We start from the raw sequence: 21,014 nt of genomic DNA on the forward strand, positions 1-21,014 counted from the left end.
AAAAAAAGGAAGGAAGGCAGAGTATAAGAATAGATATCTTAACTGACTCATCACTTGAGAGAGTGTGTGTGTGTGTGTGTGTGTGTGTGTAGGCACTATGATTTTTCTCGGTTTGTAATGCAGTGTATCAAAATAGCATTTCCATAAACAATTCTGCTGCAAATTTTTAGTCTTCACTATAGTGTTGGTTTAAGAGCATAGATGTAGCAATGTGGAAATCTCTTACTGGAGATTATCATACATTCATCCCTTAACTTGCAGAATGGACCAAATGTTGCATTAGTTCAAGCTGTAATGCACTGTGCAAATCAACACTACTGTAGGAAAAATTTCTTCCTTTTGTTTCTGGACTCAGCTGTTTACCTCTCCCTTGAAACTAATTTTAGCTCATCTGAAACATGCAAATTTTTTTATTTTTGTTTGTTTGTTGTTTTTAGGAGAAGGTGGGATTGGGAGGTGGTTGTGGTATTGGCATAGATTTAGCATTTACAGCAGAGGTAGTTTTCATCAATTTCTGACAGGGGAATCAAAGTGTTCTTTTTTGGAAGGAGAGATATTGCTTTTCCGTATAAATGATTGACTATTTTGTGGCAGTAGTCTTTATTTATTTGGCTCTCATCATGAAGAATAGCAAACTTATTCAAAATCTCAGTACATCAAAAATATGTCAATACATAAAACATAAGTACTATTCCATACTACAATCTATGCAAAAAACTATGTTAATAAGATGTGAAGGTTGCACAGCTAAGAAGTCAGAAAACATAAATGATAAGATAGCAGCCACAGTAACTAAGCCACATTTCACATCCTCTCTGTTTTATGAAATGCCTTTGACAACATAAATCAGAAAGAGAAGGTGCTATATATGTGTAACATGGCTCAGTTAATGTTGCTTTTGGAACTTTAACATCTGTATTTTCTGACTGGAGAGTTCCTTAATCATGTAAACTTAGTAGATTTTTTACACTTTTTTTTTGACAGGTTGGTTTGGAGCTTTTTTAGGAGAGGAAAATTGCCTGTATTAATAATTGGTTAGCTCATGTTGCTTTGATTAAAGCTAGAGTAAAAGGCAGTGTGTAGAGAGCACCTTAGGACAGGTACATATGTGATGCCATATATGTTGCACTGACAAGTGGTGTAATTGTGCTGCCGTGTACTTCTTGGGGAAAGGGGATTACAGGCATGTGTGTGAGTGCCGGGCAGGACTGCATTGCAGACTGCAGTGTCTTGTGAAGATGGTTGAGCTACCTTTTTTAATGAACTGGCTTGTGTACAAGAAGCAGTCTGGCTGTAAGAGTGTGGATCTCCCTTTGACCTAATTCACCCTTCTGTGGAGCACGGCAAATTAGCTGAGCGCAGCTTTTGGTGTAGGCTCCTGCCAGTATCTGAGCTAGCTTGCAGATCTGTGTGCTGCACTGCAGTCTTCAACATAGGCATGCATTTAATGACTCTGCAAAATCCACTACCTTGCAAGTTCTGGAATGGGGATTATTGTTCTGTGACACAGAAACATGCTTTTTATGCTTTTGCTTCCTTGCTCTGGGTCACAGGGTGGACCAGTATCAGGCCTAGTGTTAATATTTTAAAGGCTCTTAATAAGATGTTGAAGTTCATACTTCAATGTAAAGGCAAGCAGTGTAGGAAAGAGAGTAACACAGGTGAACATTGTGACCAATGTATTGTCAAAAGGTCAAAGCTAAGTGATAAGAAGTAATAGAATTTATAGAATGTATGAATAAAATACCGTAGCATCAGGATTTCAGATCTACCTCTGATTAATAGCCTTGACATTAACACCCAGCTTTCTACTTGGTTTCCTTTTACATTTTTTTTCTTTTTTGCCATTCAGTGAGAAGGATTTTTAGCTTTCATTAAGGCTGTGTGCACAAGCATGCTGGTGTTGAACATGTTGATTTGAGACAGGAGACTGTGCTGCCCTAACTGTGACAGAATATTCTACTGAACATGTGCCAGAGGATTTCCTTATGGTGTATAAGCATATTATATTTTTCTTCTTTCTCTAATTCAGCTAAACATACAGATGAAGACCTGGACTTCTGTGAATTTGAAAGTTCTTGATATGAACCAGACCTTTTTTTTTAAGTGTGTGAAAGTCAAGGAGTTAGTTTCCTATTACAGCTTTGTATTGGAAAGTATGGAGAAGTGCATGGTTTGAATGTTTGGAGGAAAATACTTAGGGTTTGGCAGAGGTCTGATTTTGGAAATATAAAACTGAAGCAGAAGTTGTTTCAGGAATCACAAGTGTTTCATTTGAAGGTTTGATAGGAACTGAGTGACATCTTCCTTTATAGTTGTAACTGAATTGATCACTGTAAAATTAAAGTAATTAGAATTAAATACTGTAACCTTTACTGTTAACTGAAGGAATGCGCTGGTCTTAGTGTAAAGTATCAGGTGGTAGGGTTTTATTTTTCTGAGATGCCCCTCACTATAAATTTTTAAATTCTAATTTCTATGTAATTACAGTGTTGCAGGTGCTAAGAAAGTGAACTGTTACTGATGATTATATTACTCAGGATCGTACTTGTTTCACAATATTCTATCTCATTGTTCCTCAGCAAAGTTGGCCACTCTAAGTGTCCACTGTATAACCAGGTAGTGCCATCCTTTCTTCTGAGTGGCACCCCTGCCCCTGAAGTTTTTCTTCTCTCTGTAAGCCAGGCTCAGTGCTGATCAGGCCAGACAGACCTGTTTTCCCCCCGATTTTTGTATCATGACACTGTGGTTCCACAGCTTCCAGATTGCGTTGTTGCCTTCTACCAGTATAATCCAGGCTAATGGATATCCAGTATCGTGCCCCACTTTTTGGGCACCCAGTAGATTTCAGGGAGAAGCAAGGGTGTAGCCGCGACTCTTCCACTCTTCCCCTCTAGTGAGCATGTTTTGGTATCTGATGTGTTCGGGTGGATCCCAGAGCGACTTTGCAGAGCTTTTTGTGATGGGGGCTATGTAAAGCTTCTTCCATTACTGACTGGATAGCCATCAGGATGGTGTAAAAGGGCAGTAGCTGCTTATTGCTAGTGTTATTAATGTACCTATGCTAACATACTAATTTTGTTACATTTTAATTTTAAAAATTATTATAATGACTCTAATGCTGTCTAATGATCCTTCTTCTTTGACATCAGTCATGGATTGCACATGCAAAAATTGCTTAAAACTTCCATTTCTATCAAGGTATTACCTGGGAAAAGAATGCTTGCCACCAGATCTCTTATTCAAACAAGAATTAAAGATGATGGGCTAAGTTATAGGTTTAATTGCATTTGCCCCATCTCTTCATTTTGGCTGCCAGTTTTGTTCCTTCTGTTCTCATCCCTTCTTTGTTTGTGTTCAGAATGGTGTAATCAGTTATGGTCAGTCATACTTCTCCCAGAATAATGCTGTTTATACTGTGCAAGTCAGATAATAGTCCAAAGTAATTTTTACAGTTTCTGTGCTTGCCTAGAAATAGATTCAGACTCAGGTCTGTTCTCACTTCAGCTGTCCCCAGAACGTCTGCACTACCACAGGCATGATGAAATTTGCCAAATTCTCATCTCCTGCATTGTGTGGCCACAAAAAATACAAGTGTAAGGGAGAAGGGGAGGGAGGGTTTACTTTATGAAGAAAGAGGATGCTTGGGTCATTCACTCCAAGCCTTGTAAATAATTGGCTTTAGGTTTGTCTTGTTCTGTGTTCTGGGGGAGATTTTAATTAACTTTTTTTTTTTTTGTATGCTATTTAATAAACATTTGTCCATAAGCAGTATCTTGTGATCCCCATCAGTAAAGCAGGTGGATTAATTTGCTTGTTGTTTATTTAAATAGCCACAGCCATTATATGGAGTGTTCTGCTAAGGCAGTGGTGATGAGTCTCTGCACTGAAGAGAGCAGCATCCAAACGTACATGTAGCATTATGATTGTTGTTGTATTTTAGGTGGTGGTGTTTGGTTGTTTTTTTAAAACAGTTGAATTGGAAGGATATGGAGGAAAATTCTAACATAAGTAACTGACATATAAGATCAGAAAAAGAGCCTGGTACCCATTCTTAAACCAGTGTCTGAAAGATTGCTTGGGGAAATACTTAAGAAAATGGAGCAGTCTGAGAGCTTTGGCACTCAAGGTGTTATTGCCTCTTCAGGTTGCTTACATTTGTTACTTAATGTCTTGCAGACCAAAATTTCATTGTCTTCTCTGGGGACTCCTGCTATCTTTTGTGAAGAGGTGAGAATGTAGTCATGGTTCTGTCGGGGCAGATCAAGGGTTCATGCATCCCTGTGTATCCTGCCTCCAGTGGAGGCTTTAACTGGATGCCTGGAGGAGAATCAGAACAAAGCAAGCACGTTGTACTTCCCCCAGTACTCTTCAAGCCTCCAGCTATTTTCGCTTCAGGGACTTCCTGAGCCAGATGTGGCTCTATAAATTTGGTAACTCTCAGAGGATGTCTCTTTTGTGAACTTGTCCAGTCTTTGCTTGAGCCCACATAAACTTTCAGCATTCGAAACATCAATTTGGCAAGGAGTTCTAAACATCTGCTACCTCTGTGACTAGAGAACCTGTTTCCCTCTTGTTTTGAAGTTTGCTTCTGCTGTTGAATGCATCCTAATTGTTGTTGGACAAGATGCTTTTGTAGTTTTGCACCATGTTCCTACTTCCTGGTGTCTTTTCCATCCTCAAAGAGTTGTAGATGCTTTTTATGGAAACTGTTCTACACCTATGATGATTCTTGTTGCATTTCCCTGAACCTTTTTTTCTGAGCCTTCCTAGTAAGTCCAAGAAGTCAGTAGAGAGGGATTTTCTTTTGCTCTGTTGATGTTTCCTAAATCTCATCTTCATTCCTCTCTGTCCTGATTTATCCAGAACAATCATTGGTGTTATGTAGTCTTAAATTACTAAAATCTCTGACTTTTCTTTTTAAGCCATGCTGCAATTCTCACCTACCAAGGCAGCTCCAATTTGGAGGCTGTATAGGTCATTAGTAATTCAGCTTTTTGAATTTGATTAGACCTCAGGAGTGATACTTTATGGTCCCAAGCCACTTCTGACTGTTCATTTGTCACTTTATTCCATGAAAAGTCCCATCAGATTCAGAGACATTTATCAAGTCCCTCACAAAGGACTCCAGCATGGGAACACCCCAAGATTTTTCCACAGTGCACACTAGAGCCAAAGATTTTGTTAAGCTTTTCTGTGATGGCGTTGTGCTCTCTTTATCTCCCCTTATACCTTCATCATCATTTGTCACTTCAGACTCTGGCAGACCTCCTGCTTCTGATGTGTTTGAAGAAATGAATCATTACTCATTTGATTCCCTTTTCTAACTGTTCCAACAGTTCTTTCTGGCCTGTCTTATTACATTTGAAGTGCCAGAGTTTACAGTCTTTTCTGTTTTCCTCCTTTGGACCTGGTGCTGGCTTATTGAAGGGGATGCCTTTTTGCCTGTAGAAAGCTGCAGTGAGCCTTGCTGGTGTCCCTTTGCTCTTATCAAATAATTCTGAATGGGTGGTGAATATTGTTTCTGTGCTTTCCATGTGGTTATTGTTAAACAGCTTTGATGCTGCCAGTCAGATTTTATTTCTCATAGCTGTCTGAGATTCCTTTTGACAAGCTTTCTCAGTTCTGTGTAGTTATACTTTTTGAAGTTAAGCATGACAGTAGTAGATTCCTTGGGTTTGATTGTTCCTGTAGGGATGCTCAATTTAACTCCTTTATGGTCACTGATGCACAGTGGTTCTGCAGCTGCAGGATGCAGTAGTAGATGATTCTTGCTGCTCTGGACTGAGCCAAAGGCAGTGGCTCCTCATGCAAGTTCCTTAACCAGCAGTTCCATGGAACAGCCTTTGGGAGTTATCTGATACTTTGGTCTCAGCTTTGTAGTCTGCTTACTCAGTCAGTCTGGGGGGAGCTGAAATCTCCCCCTAATCAATCTTGTGGTGTGCCTTTTGCTGATCTTGCTAGTGTGCTGCTGTCAGCATTGTTGTAGTTTGGCCATGCATGGTGGTTCCAGCACTCAATCTTCCGTATCTGACCAAGCTCCAGACCTCTGCTGCTTGGTGAGGTGGAGTTTTATTTTGATTAGCTTTTAAAGGCTATGTAGCCTATAATGTTCCTTTGTTATTAGCTGTCTCCTCCCTGAATTTGTATCCTAGGATGATGTCTACTAGTCACCCCACATTTTTTTTCCTTTCTACCGAATTTCTTATATGACTACTATTAGTGCTTTTGTTTGCAATTTGATGTCCCAGTGATCCAGTCCACCCCTCTTTGTGTAGAAGTCCATGTATTGTTAGAATTTCTTATTGCCACTCTACTCACTCTGCAGTCACTGCATGTCCATTTTTCATTCTTTGATTCTTCTCAGCATCTTCATTTGATGTCCCAGAATCTCCACGTCTTCATTTGACATAACAATACCACACTTTTTAACCATGTGTTCTTCTAATCCCCTTTTCATTTTAAAATTTAATTTTCTTGCATTTTATGTACCAGTGACCTGGCTCCTATGTTCAGGTGAACTCCAGCTCTCCTGTACAAGTATCTTTATTCCAGAAATATTCTGGTTACTCATGTGTCTGATCATTTGCTTTGTTACCATCTGGTCAATTGGGCATTCAAGTTCTCTTTTCTTTTTTTTTCCCCTCCCTTCCCCTGGCAGCCCATATTTTGCTGTCTGGTTATCTGTCCTTTTCTTCCTGGTGTAACTGGAACCCAGATGGACCACAACATAGGTTCCTCCTCAGTATTTCACAGGAACCAGTCCAGGCTCTGTGACCTTTGCAGATGATGGGCAAATCACCATGTGGTCTTCTGTCAGATCCCAGACTCCAGCTGTCTGTTTGCCTGATGATATTCCAACACACCCTTTCTAGTTTGCATTATAAAGGCTTCATTTATGCATCATCGGGGAGAGGGTATTTGTCAGAAAGGGTTGCTCTGGTCACAGAAACGTTCAACTGCCTGTGAAATGATGGGAAAGGAAATGGAAGTGAAGGCAAAGAGAGCAAGTGCAGGAGTGGGGTTACTGTGCTGATCTTAGGAGTGACCAAGAGGTAGGACTGCCAACTTCTGGCAGAAGTAATAGGAGCAGATCAAGTGTGATAATAAAAACAGCCTAAGCAGGTGTTTAAATTTAACTTTGTGTTGTTGTTGTTGTTATTATTATTATTATTATTATTATTACTACTATTGCCTAGCGAATGCTGTTGAATGAATGTGGTGAATTAACTTTATGTAGAATGGGTATGTGTTTGCTTGTTGAATAAACAGATTTATCATTTTATCAGAAACACAGTGGGAATGGTTCAGAGATCAAAGCATTTTAGATGTGCTCAGGTATTTGAGACATTTGCTTAGGGCAGGGATGTGCAGGACCAACGGGAGGTCCATTCTAGAATGGAGAAGTCATGTGCTGCATCTGAAATGATAATTAAATCCCAGAGTTTGGGGAAAAGCATGGGTACCTAAAAGCAAGGAAATCTGGGCACAATATCAGGAGTCCATTGAAAGTGTGCTCTTTCAAATACCTCGAGAAAATGTCAGTGTCTATTGATACAAAGCTTACAGACTAAATCAATGCAGAAAATTTCTCTGACACTGTAATTGACTTGGTTTTGGTTCTAACAGATTCTCAGTGTGTGCAGGTTCTCAGTAAATGATGCATGTTCCAAATGGTGTGTAGCACATTATTTTGTTTTGTTGTTACTTTTAAAAAAAGTATATCTTAGTGGGGGGAGAAGAGTAAGAGGGACTGAACTTGGCAAAACCAAAATCCTGCCAAACCCCACGACTTTTGTATAAGGCTTAAATACAAACAATAAAAACCTGAGAACCTGAGGACTGTGGGCAAAACATTAAGTAAAAATTAGCACCTGATTCAAAAAAAAAACAAAAAACCAAAAACCAAAAGGCATTTCTCCTTCAACGTCTGTTATGACCTGTGCCTTTTTTCCACAATTCAGCTTTTGGGTCAGCACATCAGAATGATTCCTCTGTTGATTTGCCTCACTAGTGTGCCCAAGGAGAGCAAATATTTCAAATAACTGCTTCCGTGTTTTATGGGTGGGCATTACAGAACTGTGATGCTCAGAAGCGTAGCATTTTCCCTAGAAGCTCTTCCAGAAAAGAGTAACTATGCAGAGCACTTGGGCTTACTCCTCCTGCTAAGGCAAGAGGATCTAAGGGCTCCCACTGACTGCTGGGGGAAGGGGTCAGACCGCTGGGTCAGGTGTGTAGCTGAGGATATCACTTCTGCTGAGGCTGCCATACGGGTGGGACATAGCTTGGTTTTATGTCCTTCTGCTTCCACTCATGTGTTTGCTTTGCTTGGCTCTTCCAACAGATCCCACCTCAGTATGGTCAGCAAGGTGTGAGTGGCTACTGCCAGCAGGGCCAGCAGCCGTACTACAACCAGCAGCCGCAGCCGCAGCACCTGCCGCCCCAGGCTCAGTACCTGTCGCAGGCACAGCAGAGGTACCAGGCTCAGCAGGTAAGCACTGTCCTCCACTACTGACAGGCTGGAAGTGTAAAAGGAACCCGAGTGCAGAGAGCAGTGTCAACTAAATAACAATAATTAAATAATAAATTAAGTGAAATTAAATAAACATGGAATCAGACCACATCTTTCTGAATGGTCTTCAGGATATATGCATCTGATATATGCATATGTGCAAATATATCTGCACACATTTTCAGACTTTATTTCATAGCACCTTTGTATGGTAAAGCCAGTGTACATGTCCCAGCATCTGTACTTTTAAAAACAGCCAACAATTTCTTGATGAGATGTCAGTGGATGCTGGAGCTTTTCCTTGCTTTTGTTTTGTTGTTTCCTCACAAGACAGACATTGTTGAGAATTCCTGCATCTAGTGTGGTCACTGCTGGTTTGGGTTTTTTGTGGAGGAGTTCAAGGCATTTTGGAGTTGCTTTGTCCAGGGAGCTTCTTAAAAGATATTTTAAATGGGTATTACAGCTATTAATTTCAATGTTGTCAGTTTGCACATCCAGTTAGGGAAACGGCACAATCCATTATCCATTATCCATTGGTGGTTTTGAATTGTGCTCTTTATATTAAGCGTTAAAATTAATTTCAAGTGATTCTGTTTTTAACCAAGATCAGAAGTGATAATGTATGGGTCTGGTTCCCAGAGATGGAGAAACACTTGGATGTTAGATACTGAACAAAATGGATGTGCATAGCTGATGCAGCTGAACATGTAGGCTCAGTTCTGTCTGCAGTCTCAGCTCTGTTAATCATGGAGAGGTGATCTGGAAATGGAAGGATGAAACTACAGCATACTCACCATCCTGGGAAATCTAACAAAAGTGAGTTGCTCAAGACTGGATATTAGTGGAAGCATCAGCACTTGCTGCAAGTCACTGGGGAATTCTGTCAGGCATGGTTGATTAACATTTTGCGATTATGCTGGTGCAATGTAGAAATCTTAGCTTGAAATAAAAATAGTGTGTAAAATAAACTAACAAAAGATGCTGGAAGTGGCAATGATACTGGAGACTCCCCTCCTTTGACTTTAAAATAAAGCTACGATAATTTCACTGTGTAATTACATGTTAATTTTTCTTCATCTACATTTTAAAATTCCATTGAGAATTAACTTTTTTTCATTAAAATGCTGGATGGTTTATGAAATAGAATTCTTAATTGTATCTGTGATATTCTTGTAAATGTCACCACATTCTGTCTTTTGGATTATATGTAACTGCAACTTTAAAGATTGCGGTTGTGTCTTTAAATTTAATTTTCTTCCTTTTTTACTTAGCCATTAAATGCTTGATTTCTCTATGACTTGAAAATACTGTTCATAAGCATCTTGGTGAAGTCTCAGCAGATAAAGACCTAGTAATAAGGCCTATGAGATAGAAGAAACACAGCTGCTCTAATGTCTACATATCACAGTGTATGAAATTGAAATGGGTTTTTTGCTGCCTTGGACACCTTGTCATGTTTTAAATATACTGTCAGTTGAAGGGATTGAATATTTTGGTTTAAAAAATACACAAAACATTTCAACTTTATAGGCCTTAAGAGTAACAAGGTACTGATTTATCTGTTGATAGGTGTTCCAATTACATCATTTGCTATCATAGCTGGGAAAGAGAAGGTTTGTGCAGTGAAGTGAGAGGGATCATAGAAGGATGAAAGTAAAATTAGAGTAAAGCCTTCCATATATTTTGAATTTCTGAGAGCTAGGATGAAGAGAAAGGCAGAGGCAGATTCACAAGTAAAAGATACCATTCCTTTTTGAGGATTTGAAGTGACACTGAAGGACAGTCAAAATCCAGGCTCCAAGGCTGATACAGGCACCTTAGGAAGGTCAGCAGGAATTTTTTTGCCTCAGTCTGCAAGATGAGATGATGCATTAGGTCTGCACCAATACAGCCTTGCAGTTGGTAGTCCTTTCTGTGAGAATTTTACCTGGATTCTTGATGGTTTGTGAATGACTGTTCTTCAGTAGTGGTCAGCCTATTTAAGTTTTGAGCTCTGATCCCAGGTTCTGAATTATGTGATAATTTCCCTGTGTAATTGGAGTATCTGTGTGTAGATGGGACTATTTTGTATAAATAATAAGTAGTCCTAAAACACCTTGGGGCTTGCTTCTTTCCCAATCTCCAGATCAGTTCCATGGCTGCTCTTCCCCCTAAATCAAGAAGAATCAGCAGGTGAACACTTCTTCTGTCATGTTTCTCTGTAAAATCTCACCATTGTGTGCTTTCCCATTCTTTGAGAACTGCTCATCTAGAAAACAATTCCTAACACATGAAATTGAAGTCTATATTTCTGACACTTCAGCAGAAGTGTTCTTTCTCTGCTTGGCAATGCATAGTAGAATTACCATCAAGTGGTAACCAGTGTGGAATACAAAAATTAATACTAAACAAAAAACAAAACATGGGAGCATATGTCAAATTCTGCTGCTGATGGAAAAAAATTACAAACTGTGCTTACTTAAGCATAGATATCTCTGCTTATGTGAGACTGATTACCTTTGAAAAATAAGGAATTACAATTTATTTGATTAAAGTTTTAGCAAGAGAAATAGGAGTAGGTACTTGTTTAGTTTTAGGAGAGGTACCAATTTGGGGATTGTGGGTGAGAACAGAGCCAAACTCATCTCAGGGGCACATGGGAAGGACAAGAAGCAATAGGCACACACTAAGAAGAGGGATGTTGCAACTCTGTACAAGAAAGAACCAAACAAACTCAAAAATTATAAACCCCACAAGATTCCAGAGAGCCTGCAATCTCTATCATTGGAGAAATTCGACTAGACAAAGCCCCCAAGCACCCTGTTCCTACTAGGCTTGCTTTGAGCTGGAGGTTTCACTGTATGATCTTTCTCTGGGGGTCTCTTCGAATACGTGATTGTGTTGCTGTGACTTCAAACTGGCTTTACATTTTCTAAACACAATTTTAAAATAAACTACAGAATCATATATTACCTGTTGCACCAGTTGGTGTATCTTTCTTATTTCTGCTCCTAAAAATATCAGTACATCCTGTTTATATAATTCTGTCAATTAGAAAGCTGAGGTAGTTTCAGTCATACAATCTGTCATCCTTTCTGTCTGTCATCCTTAGTTTTGTTCTTTCTTTTCAGCTTGCAAATTAATTTCCTTTGTGTTTTCTATATTCTTCATTAACCTTTTTTTTGTCTTTCTGTATTGATTTTGTGATGTGAGTGTGATTGAATTGGTTTTACTTCAGGAGGGAGAAAAGAAATGCTAGACTGGGGAAAGAGGGCTTCTCTAATTTGCCTTCTTTTCCTGTCTGTATTTTCTTCATTTCCCATGTAGATTTATGTCAAGCTACTTGTTTTGGAGATTATAAAGCTGAAAATAGTGTTTATTCTGTCTGGATGATGGACTTTTTCTTGCCACTAGTTTCCTTTTATGTAAAAACTCATAGTGTGATGATCTGGATATTCTGTTATAGGGAGAAAACTGATGTGAAATTTCTTGCAGATGATGTTTTATTTTTGCTCTTTTAGACGCATTGTGAGCAAGCTCCTGAGGTCAGGTATAACTCTGTGTTGTGCCTTAGAATTGGTGCTTGTCTTCATTTCTCACATATTGTGGAAGTGTGAAGCCATTGCTGTTTTTCTTTGACTCACTTGAATTCAATATGCAATCTTGTCTTATAAAAGTAAACAGATAAAACAATTTCTGGGACTGTTCCAGTGACTTGTGACTTTCATTCTTCTAATAAGCATAGATGGGAAGGAGAAGAATGAGATTTATTTGAATGTTTGAACTGTTAAGTTGTTTAGATCTTTGTTAAATTGATTGCATGGTAGGCAGAAAGAGAGTTTCATAAGAGGTGATTTGATAGTAAAACTGGCACAGTTTACTATAGAACCATATTGTAAGCCAGCATCAGTCATCCCCTCTTCATATCAGGAGCCTGCTGTGTAAAAACCATTAAAGGAAGAGCTTTGTTTTAAGCAAATTTATTGCAGTAGCAGATTCATTGATCATAAGATATTGCCAGTAGATGTAGATACTGCCTTGGTTTTTTGGTTTGTTTTTTTATTTTTTTTCCTTTAACTTCTTTTTACCTTTACTGTTCTTCAAAAGAAAAAAGAGGAAGAAAGATGTGCTACACTACTATAGTGTTGCCCTTGGCAGGGCTTTTCATCTTGAAATGGCATATAAATGAATAAATGCTTCGCTTGTTTTTGCAGTTTTAAATCTTTTGCCATAAGTAGAAGTGATATTTTGTTCAAGAATGTCATGTAATTGCAAACTTAAACTGTCATCATTAAACATTATTTTGTTAAGATAGTGTGATGTATATTTTTGGTTATTATGCTTTCCAACTGGCTTGTAAACAGCCATGTTTATATATTTTCTTGCTTTATGTAGCATGTGTTCATATGTACCAAGATAGAATCGTGCCTTTAAGCTTTATTGTGCTATTTTATGAACTGGGATTGTATCAATTTCTGACAGATGAAATGGGTCTGCAAAATAGTTATGGTCTCACTCTTAGTTAAACAAAAATAGTGATTTTATTCTACACCTACTGCTGTTACCCTGAATGAAGTCATCTTTTGTTTTACACCTTCCTGGAAACTCTCTGCTTGCAAGTTTCCAGAATAGAATGCTGATCCCTTTTTTCACACACAGGCATAAGATTAAATGGGAAAAAAGGGTGGCAGGTCCTTGAGGTGGGGCATGCATGTGCCATTTTCTGGGGCATTGGTCATTCTGGTTAACTGTGTGTTTGTACTTCATTTGTTGTGGTTACTATGGGTTTTTCTAAGTAGTTCAGGCTTACTCTTTAGTCTGCTTTTACTTAAAAGGAGAAAATGTTTTATAAACAAGCAAACAAAAAGCACTCTCTCACTGTCTCACAGGTTTTATTTAATTGTTCTAAAAGCTGACCAAAACCTTGTTTGCCCCCCAGAATAATATACCTTACCTACTGATCTTGGGGAGGTTTTTTTTCCAATGCAAACTGTATAGGACGAATAAAGAGCAAGACTAACTGGTGGGGCTTTTTTTCCTGAGACTGGGCCAGGGGACAAATGCAGTTCAGGCCAGTAGGAATTTGTGAATTGCTTTAGTAGTCCCAAGTAGAAAGGCATCTGAAGCAGGAAGGCAGCGCACATGAGAAGGTGGGGAGCATCTCTGGTGACACTTTGGTCAGTCTCTCCACGCAGAGGGTTGGAGACCACTGATACTTCCATAAGGGACTTCTCTATGTTTCCCTAAACTGGGATCAGTGGTTGGAATTAGTCTCAGTTTTGAGCCTGAGATGATGATGAGAAAGTTCTTTTGCAGACATCTGTTTCTAGTGTTGAGTCAGTGCAAGGTAGGACAGATAAAACATTTCCTGATTTGAAACAGTCTTTGAAAATGTGAACAAAATGTGAAACTAATTAATCTGTTTTCATGTCCAATCTGTATGACTGTCATGAAAACAGAACAAATTGTATTGTGGCAAAATGCACCAAATTATTAAAGTGATTTTGGTACAATGAAGATGAAGTATTGTTTTTAAATTCAATGCGAGCTGCTAAAGTTCTTTAAACATTATAATAAGCAACATGTTAATTAACATTGTCAAGCTGTTTTGGGGTGTAACACTGTACAAAAATAGTGTTGTAATAATAGGAATAACTGTTGTACATGCAAATATCAAATTCAGTAGTAAGTAATACAGACAGTCCTCAGTGAGTTCAAATTGGTGTACCTCAATGCAATTACTCTTTATAGTAAAATCTTCACTCTTAAGCTATTAGAAATTGGCACAGAACTAGCAGTCAGCTGTACTGTAGTTTAGTCTCAAATCCTTCAGACTTAAATTTGTTTTAAGGACTACCATACAGCTGCGCATGTCTTAAAAGTTGTAATAAAAATCATTTGTCCTTCTGTCCTTTTTAAACCTTGGTGTCTGTAATCTTTCTACCGCTAGATGAGTGGTTGCACTTAATATTTGTTGGGTTATGAACCACAGGAAATCTGGGAAAGAACAAGCTTGTATGTTAATCTGACATTTGCTGCTAGGCATATGGGAAAGTATTCTTTGTGGAAGTTGACTATTACAGTTATATGGGAACTCATAATCAAATTTAATGTTTAGAAGAGATAGTTGCCTGCTGTCAGCAGCGGTGGCTGACACCACTGCTTGTTGTGTACCATAAATCCTTCACAGCTTTTGTCATCTCAGCAACAGAGATGTCTAGTGCTCAGTATACACTCACTCCATTCTGAAATGCTGGACTTGTTTTTAGCTTAGGAGCAATTATATTCTTTCCAGAGTGAAGAGGTACTATGGTTAAGTAATTCCTGTGAAACATATAACCCCAGGTTCATGACACTAAGAACTCATAGAGATATATACACACACACACACATATATACACATATATACATACATGTATACATACATATATATATATATATATACACTTTGCCAGCCATTTCAGTCTCTCTTATGGGGGGAGCTGAAATGAGAGACAAGGAACACCAACAGTATTACTTTGTATGAAGGCATCAGTTTTGGTACACTGAACCTTCTGTTGCCAACGTGCTTCAGAGAGGCGAGATAGATACCAAAAGGCAAAGTGCAGTATTGGCTTCTTGCATCTGTGTCACAGCTTGACTGGCCTTGGGGAGAGCAGGGGAGGGAAGTAGGCTTTCAGCAAATGGCTTCCAAACTGGCACACCACAGCTTAAATCCTAGCTTCTAGTCAAGTTACCAGTGACCAGCACCTGCTGAGCACTGAAGCGATTTAAGAACTGTTGAAGTACTTAGGAACCGTATTGAACTTACTTAGGAACCGTATTGAACTTGTGCATAAAACTGATTTATCCTTTTTAAGCCTTTCTTAAGCACATTATATTTTGAGGAAGGACAAGAGGGGTTTGATGCCTTGTAGGTTCAATGAGTTCAACTGATTGAAATCTTTGCCAGTTAGATCTCTGCTTTTATAAAGTCTTATTTCATAATCATGATGCCGTGATAGCAAATAAGTGTTAAGCATAAGGCTATTTATCTGGTGGAGGTTACTTAGCTCAGCTCAGGAGTTTAGTGAAACTGACTCCTATGCCACATCTTCTCCCAGTAGTGGGAATGGCTGATTATTGTCCATTTGGGACAATATCTCTGCTCTGTTTGCTCATCATTGCTTGTATCATTCCAGGAAATATGTCAAACCTCTCTCTTTTTTTTTCTCTGTGATTTCTCTCTGTGTTTATAAGATCTTAATAGGTGCTACTTTGTCAGACTTGGAGAATAATCTTCCAGAGCCAAGTAGCTAGAAGGAATAGAGTCAGGCAGAAGAAGAAAGTATAATTGTCTGTAAACTCACACCTGAGCACAAACACAAAATAGAGGGCATAGCACAGAGCAGCAGTGACAGTAGTGCAGGCTTGTTTTTGCTGAAGGCTTGTTGACCAAACCCAAAAATCTGCATTCAGATTTAGAGAAGACTTTCTTGGCCCTGTTATTTTAAAGAGAGTGTTTACAGAGATTGTGGTCAATTTATGCAAATAAAAATCCAACTCCAGGCTGTTAGGCCTGAAGCTGTTAAAGTTAGCATGTGTAACTGCTCCTTACACATAGCTGTCTTTGTAGTAACTTGGATTTGTTAAGTGGTACTACTGGGAAAGGAGAAGTACTTTATCTTGCAAAGTGGTACTACTGTTCATGTATAAAATGTAGCAAGCTTGTTTATACTTCTGTTTTATAATCTTCCAAAGGACTGTCAGTGAAAGAATTTGTTTGCCTCTGAGTTGTCTCAACAACTGAACAGCACCTTCAGTTTCAAGTTCGCTCATTGTAGTTAAACATTTTCTCAGTATGTATGTTCTTTTGCTGTCTTCATCTCTTAATGGTTTTCTGCTGAAAGCAGGCTTTTCCATTTAAAGGAGGAATTCTGAAGGTCAGCTTTCTTTTCCTGAGAAACCTGCAAGTGCACCTCTTCAGGCATCTGCTGCTGATGGGGGTTTGGTGATACCTGGCCGGATAGTCAGGGGAGATAGGTCAGCGCATGTTGCAAACCTGTTTGGCAGGAATGTTCATAACCACCTGTATCCTGCTGGTTTTTCATTTTTATTCCTGTGTTTTTGTGTCATTCTGAGCCTGGCGGACATATTGCAGCTTTTGTGCTTGAAAGATATGCAATGCTGAAAGGCCTGAGTCTTGATTTTTTTCATGTACTAAAATTAAGTTAGCATACAATATCATAGAGAAACTCTGGCAATAAAAGCCTCCCTTCAGCTAAATTGGAAAGAGTGAAAACTTAATCTCCTAGGAAAAGGGAAGTCCTGTTTTGCTGCTTTAAGTGTCAGTTACTTACGTGCAATCAGTTTGTAGATTTAGTGAGCAGTGTCCTATGTCCATAACAAAAATCTTCACAAAGTATTCTAGTGCAAAAAGCAGGGGTGCTGAATCATTTGTTCAAACTAAAAACTTCAGTATTTGTAAGTAAATAATCTTAAAAGGAAATATTTTTCAGCTCAACTACAAAAACTATGTAAAATTAATCATGGATTTAGTATGCTATGCTTAGAGAAAGGTCTTTCTAATGAGTTTAGAAGCACAGTAAGATACACGTGTACAAATGTATTTCTTAAAGTTCTCAAATCGGTGGTTTGGCTTTGATCCACAAAGTATTGTTGTTGTTATGATGGTGATATTATTTAAAGTTTCTGAGTTCTGATTTCTCCCAGTATTTAAATCAGAGAAGGTTAATTAAAGCAGTTCTTTATTTTGCAATTGGTTTGGAATATTAACCTCACAAAGCCTGCATTAAATCAGTGACGTGACAGAATTGCATTTGCTTTATAAAATAACTCTACAAGAGCAAAGAAAAGCCATCTATAGTTCAGTGCCATTAATTGCTTGGCATTTAGATATTAGCATAGGAGTCAATTAATCAACTTGATAGTAAAAATACTAGAATGCGGGCTGATAAAAACTGTTTTGTTATAGGAGATTAGTGATGATAACTATTGTTGCCACCTTTACCGCTCTCCTTACTGCTCAAGGAGAGTTTTCTTTTGACATTATTCTGAGAGATAAGTTAATATCCCATAAATAATTTTATCCATACCTTTGAAATGTTGCAGTTAGTTATACAGAATAGTGAGTTTATCAGAAGATACCTGATCATGTAATTGTCATTTATTTTATAACCCACTAATCTGATGGCTGTTCATTGACAAGTTATGTACGCAAATATTTTAGAATATAAAGAATGTACAAATGCTGTTCTAAGAAAAAATCTAAAATGCAAATAGAATAGCATTCAGAATTAAATGATCAAGTTGTAAAGTCTAAAAATTACTAATAAATCTAAGTGATTGGGATTTTTTTCACTATTTGTTCTGTTTGGTTGATTGGTTTGGTTTTTTAGTTCTGTATGGGCAGTATATATTCCAGATTTCAGTGGTCTTGTAAATTGCACCTCACGGCCAGTTGCAATATAGCAATATTCTCTTATGGCCTTTAAATTAACACACATTATTTTCCTCAGAGGCAGGGAAAATAAGTTTGTTAATATTCCTGGCATAAAATCTAACACTGCATTTTTTTTTGGCTTCATGCATTTTCTTTAATAATTGAAGCTGTTCAGTGTACATATATTTAATTTTCTGCATTTAGCATTGGGATTTTGCTGTTGAGACAATGTATTATCTGAATATTGACCAGTATACATTTCATATGCATTCATTATCCTTTCGTACTGTAGTAGGATTTCAAATAGAATTTGGAGCATGCAGATGAATTGTTACAGGGTGTTTTAGTTGTTGCAATCAGATATGTACAACAAAGAATGAAATAGCAAATCAAAATAAATAAGATACCACTTAAAAAACAAGTTTACCTTTAAATGTTGACAAAACTACTTGGTGTTTATGTTGCGGAAGAGAGGAGAACAACTGTTGGTCTTGGTGAGCTGTCCCTCAATAAATCAAGCTCTGGAAGAACACAGCCTCTCTCTTTGTGTCTTGCTCGTGTTTATCCCTGACTGCCAAGAAGCTATCTTCCACATGCATGTTTGTAGGTAGAAAGCTAAATAACCAATTATAACCAGTCTGGGATTTGGGTCTCTGCCTATAGAATTCAAGAAGATTGTTCTCCTTCACCCTCACAAAAAAAGAGAGGATCTTTGTTGCTTTATTACCTAGTAATCCTTTACCAACTTTTAATGAACATCACTGGTTTTTTTCATTGCTATATTAAAGAGTAGTCAGTGGTCTGTTCTCAGAGTTCTAGGTTTTCACCACTTTCATTTGTCCACCACCCTCGTACCCCCTCCTCCTGCCACTCCCAGCAGCAGCCCAGCTGGGAATATTTTCTTTTGAGAAAATCTTTGTGGTTGTGGTGATGGCAGTGAAGACTTTTCTATCTCAAAAGAATAGAGAAATAGTTTACTGCTGTTGGTTTAAACTGTTGTATTGTGCAGTCCGTTGAATTGCTTCTACTGGTGGGTGCTTCCTTTTGGAAATTTTGGTTCTTTTTCCACTCCTTGGACTAAGATATTGTTCAGTGTGGTGGGCTGGATTTAAAGATTTTTGCACAGATACTCTGTGGCTTCCCAGATTGCAGAGAAAGGGAGGATGGCAATGCAGCTAATTCTCTACTGCCAGTAGCCAGCCCCGAATGTAACACACCAACACTTTCACATACTGAAAACCAAAGTTAACTCAAACAGCAGGGACCAGTTGAGAATACCTTCTTTACCAAGTTTATTACAGACTTTTTTGCATCTGAGCTTTAGTTCCTTCTCCTATGATTGTACTGTTGATAAAATAGTAGGTAAATCTCCTTTCAGTTTGTATATAAGGGCTCTCTGTGGTGGAGTATTAGAGGGTAAGTTAGCAGGTGTCAGTGGATATAAATTGTCTGTTATACAATATAGCTTTATAGATGAGGGACAGGGACTAGGAAGAAAACATCTCTATTCTGTTGTTTTTTTTTTTTTTTTTTTTAATGTAACCTCAGTGATGTTTTGCAGCCCTTCCTCACTGATTTGCAGGTTTTCATGAGTCTTTAGATGAAGTCCTGGCTTCTACCTCAAAGCACAGACACAGACGTGCCCCTAAGAAAACACTGAAGTAATGTTTCCCAGTCTTGAGTGAGGAAGTCTCATCCTTACGTACCTAGCTCGATTAGCCTTGAGGTAGCAGCTGCTCTCGGTGCAGCTTTTCTCTTTATTCTGTAAGCTGGCTTCAGGCTTTCAGCTCTGCTGTAAGCTGCGGGCAGTGCTCTGACCTCATTTCTGCCAGCGAGCCTTATGCTTGGGAGAGCTTCCTCGGCAGCAGCAGGCACTCTGGGGCAGGCTCTGCCCTCTGGGGCACAGAGCCCCCCAGCTCTCTGCTTCTGCAGCAGCTGAGTTGAAAGAAATGGCAGGTTTTAAATCCTGCCCCTCTCCCACCTTTCACCGGGTTTAGCTGTTTCTTTGGGGTGCAGAACTGTTTCTCAGCCCAGCCTCGCGTCTCGGGTCTGCTGAAGCGATTCTGGAATTTTAGGAAGGACTAGTGTGGCAGGGCAGGATGCTGGATGGCACAAAATCTGTAAGTCATCACATTAACATAGTAGTCTGTCCCAAGTGACTAGAAAGAATAGAACATGCAAAACCAGCCAGGCCTCTTTTTTAAAAATCTTTTTTGTTCTGTTTTGTTTTAAATATAGCTTTGTCAGTGAAAAAATGGCAGGGAGAGGAAGGAGGGGTTGTAGAAAATGAAAGCGTGGTTGGACTGTCAAGCCTTGTGGGTTTTTTAGGAAAAGTCAAAAAAACTCTGTAAACATGGGAAAATGAATGGAAATAAAATGATCATTTTACCCCCCACTTCCAAGTTACATTTCTCAGATTGCTTCTTTGGACTCGCTCTCATCCTTTATTTACACTGGAACTTTTGATCTGTAGAACGAAATCCTACCTTTTTTGCCTGTAAATGAAGAGCTGACAGCTGTTTATCAGGTTGTGCAGTGTGCAACAGTCACATTTTAATACAAACATCAAACTGGCCTATTTTTCTTGTGGCATGTTACAAGTATGAGAGAGGAAAATGAGAAGAAATGTCTTGTTTCTGATTAAATCCACTATTGATATGCTCTGTGATCCATGGAATGCAATAGTGGCAAAAGAGAAAAGCAAGATCAGGGTTTCTGAGAATGATTTCATCTTGGAGCTCTTCCTGCATCACTTGCTTAATGTGGCTCCTGGAGGCCATATAGCAAGACACATGTGAAAATGGACTAGAGCGTTGAGGAAGAAAGACCCTTCTGGCTTGTTAGTTTGCTCAGGTTACCTAATATGTGACTAGAAGCTGTTGTCCAAACAAAAAAATCTTCCTGTAAGATGTAGGGAGGTTTTTTTGACCGTGTTTGTGCTTAAAATGTTTTCAGTGTATTCTAGAGCAAAAAGCTTTGGATAGGTAGTCTGACTTGCTAATAACTTCCTGAGAATTCTGATGAGCTGACCCTCAGTAATATATTTGCTCACCTAAGTATCTTTTGCATCAACTGCTGCAT

The 21,014-nt window shown here is 38.6% G+C and overlaps 1 protein-coding gene across 4 annotated transcripts in view; it reads left to right on the forward strand.

The window, feature by feature from the left end:
• The window catches only part of ARID1B (AT-rich interaction domain 1B), a 323,681-nt gene that overhangs the window by 71,183 nt on the left and 231,484 nt on the right, over positions 1 to 21,014 (forward strand). For all 4 annotated transcript variants that reach the window (XM_064413401.1, XM_064413402.1, XM_064413404.1 and 1 more), the window contains exon 3: positions 8,345 to 8,491. In XM_064413401.1, coding sequence (XP_064269471.1) covers positions 8,345 to 8,491 — 147 coding nt within the window. The remainder of the gene's footprint in view (positions 1 to 8,344; positions 8,492 to 21,014) is intronic.

This window comes from Passer domesticus, chromosome 3, assembly GCF_036417665.1.
Source record: "Passer domesticus isolate bPasDom1 chromosome 3, bPasDom1.hap1, whole genome shotgun sequence".
Classification (NCBI taxonomy): Eukaryota; Metazoa; Chordata; class Aves; order Passeriformes; family Passeridae; genus Passer; species Passer domesticus.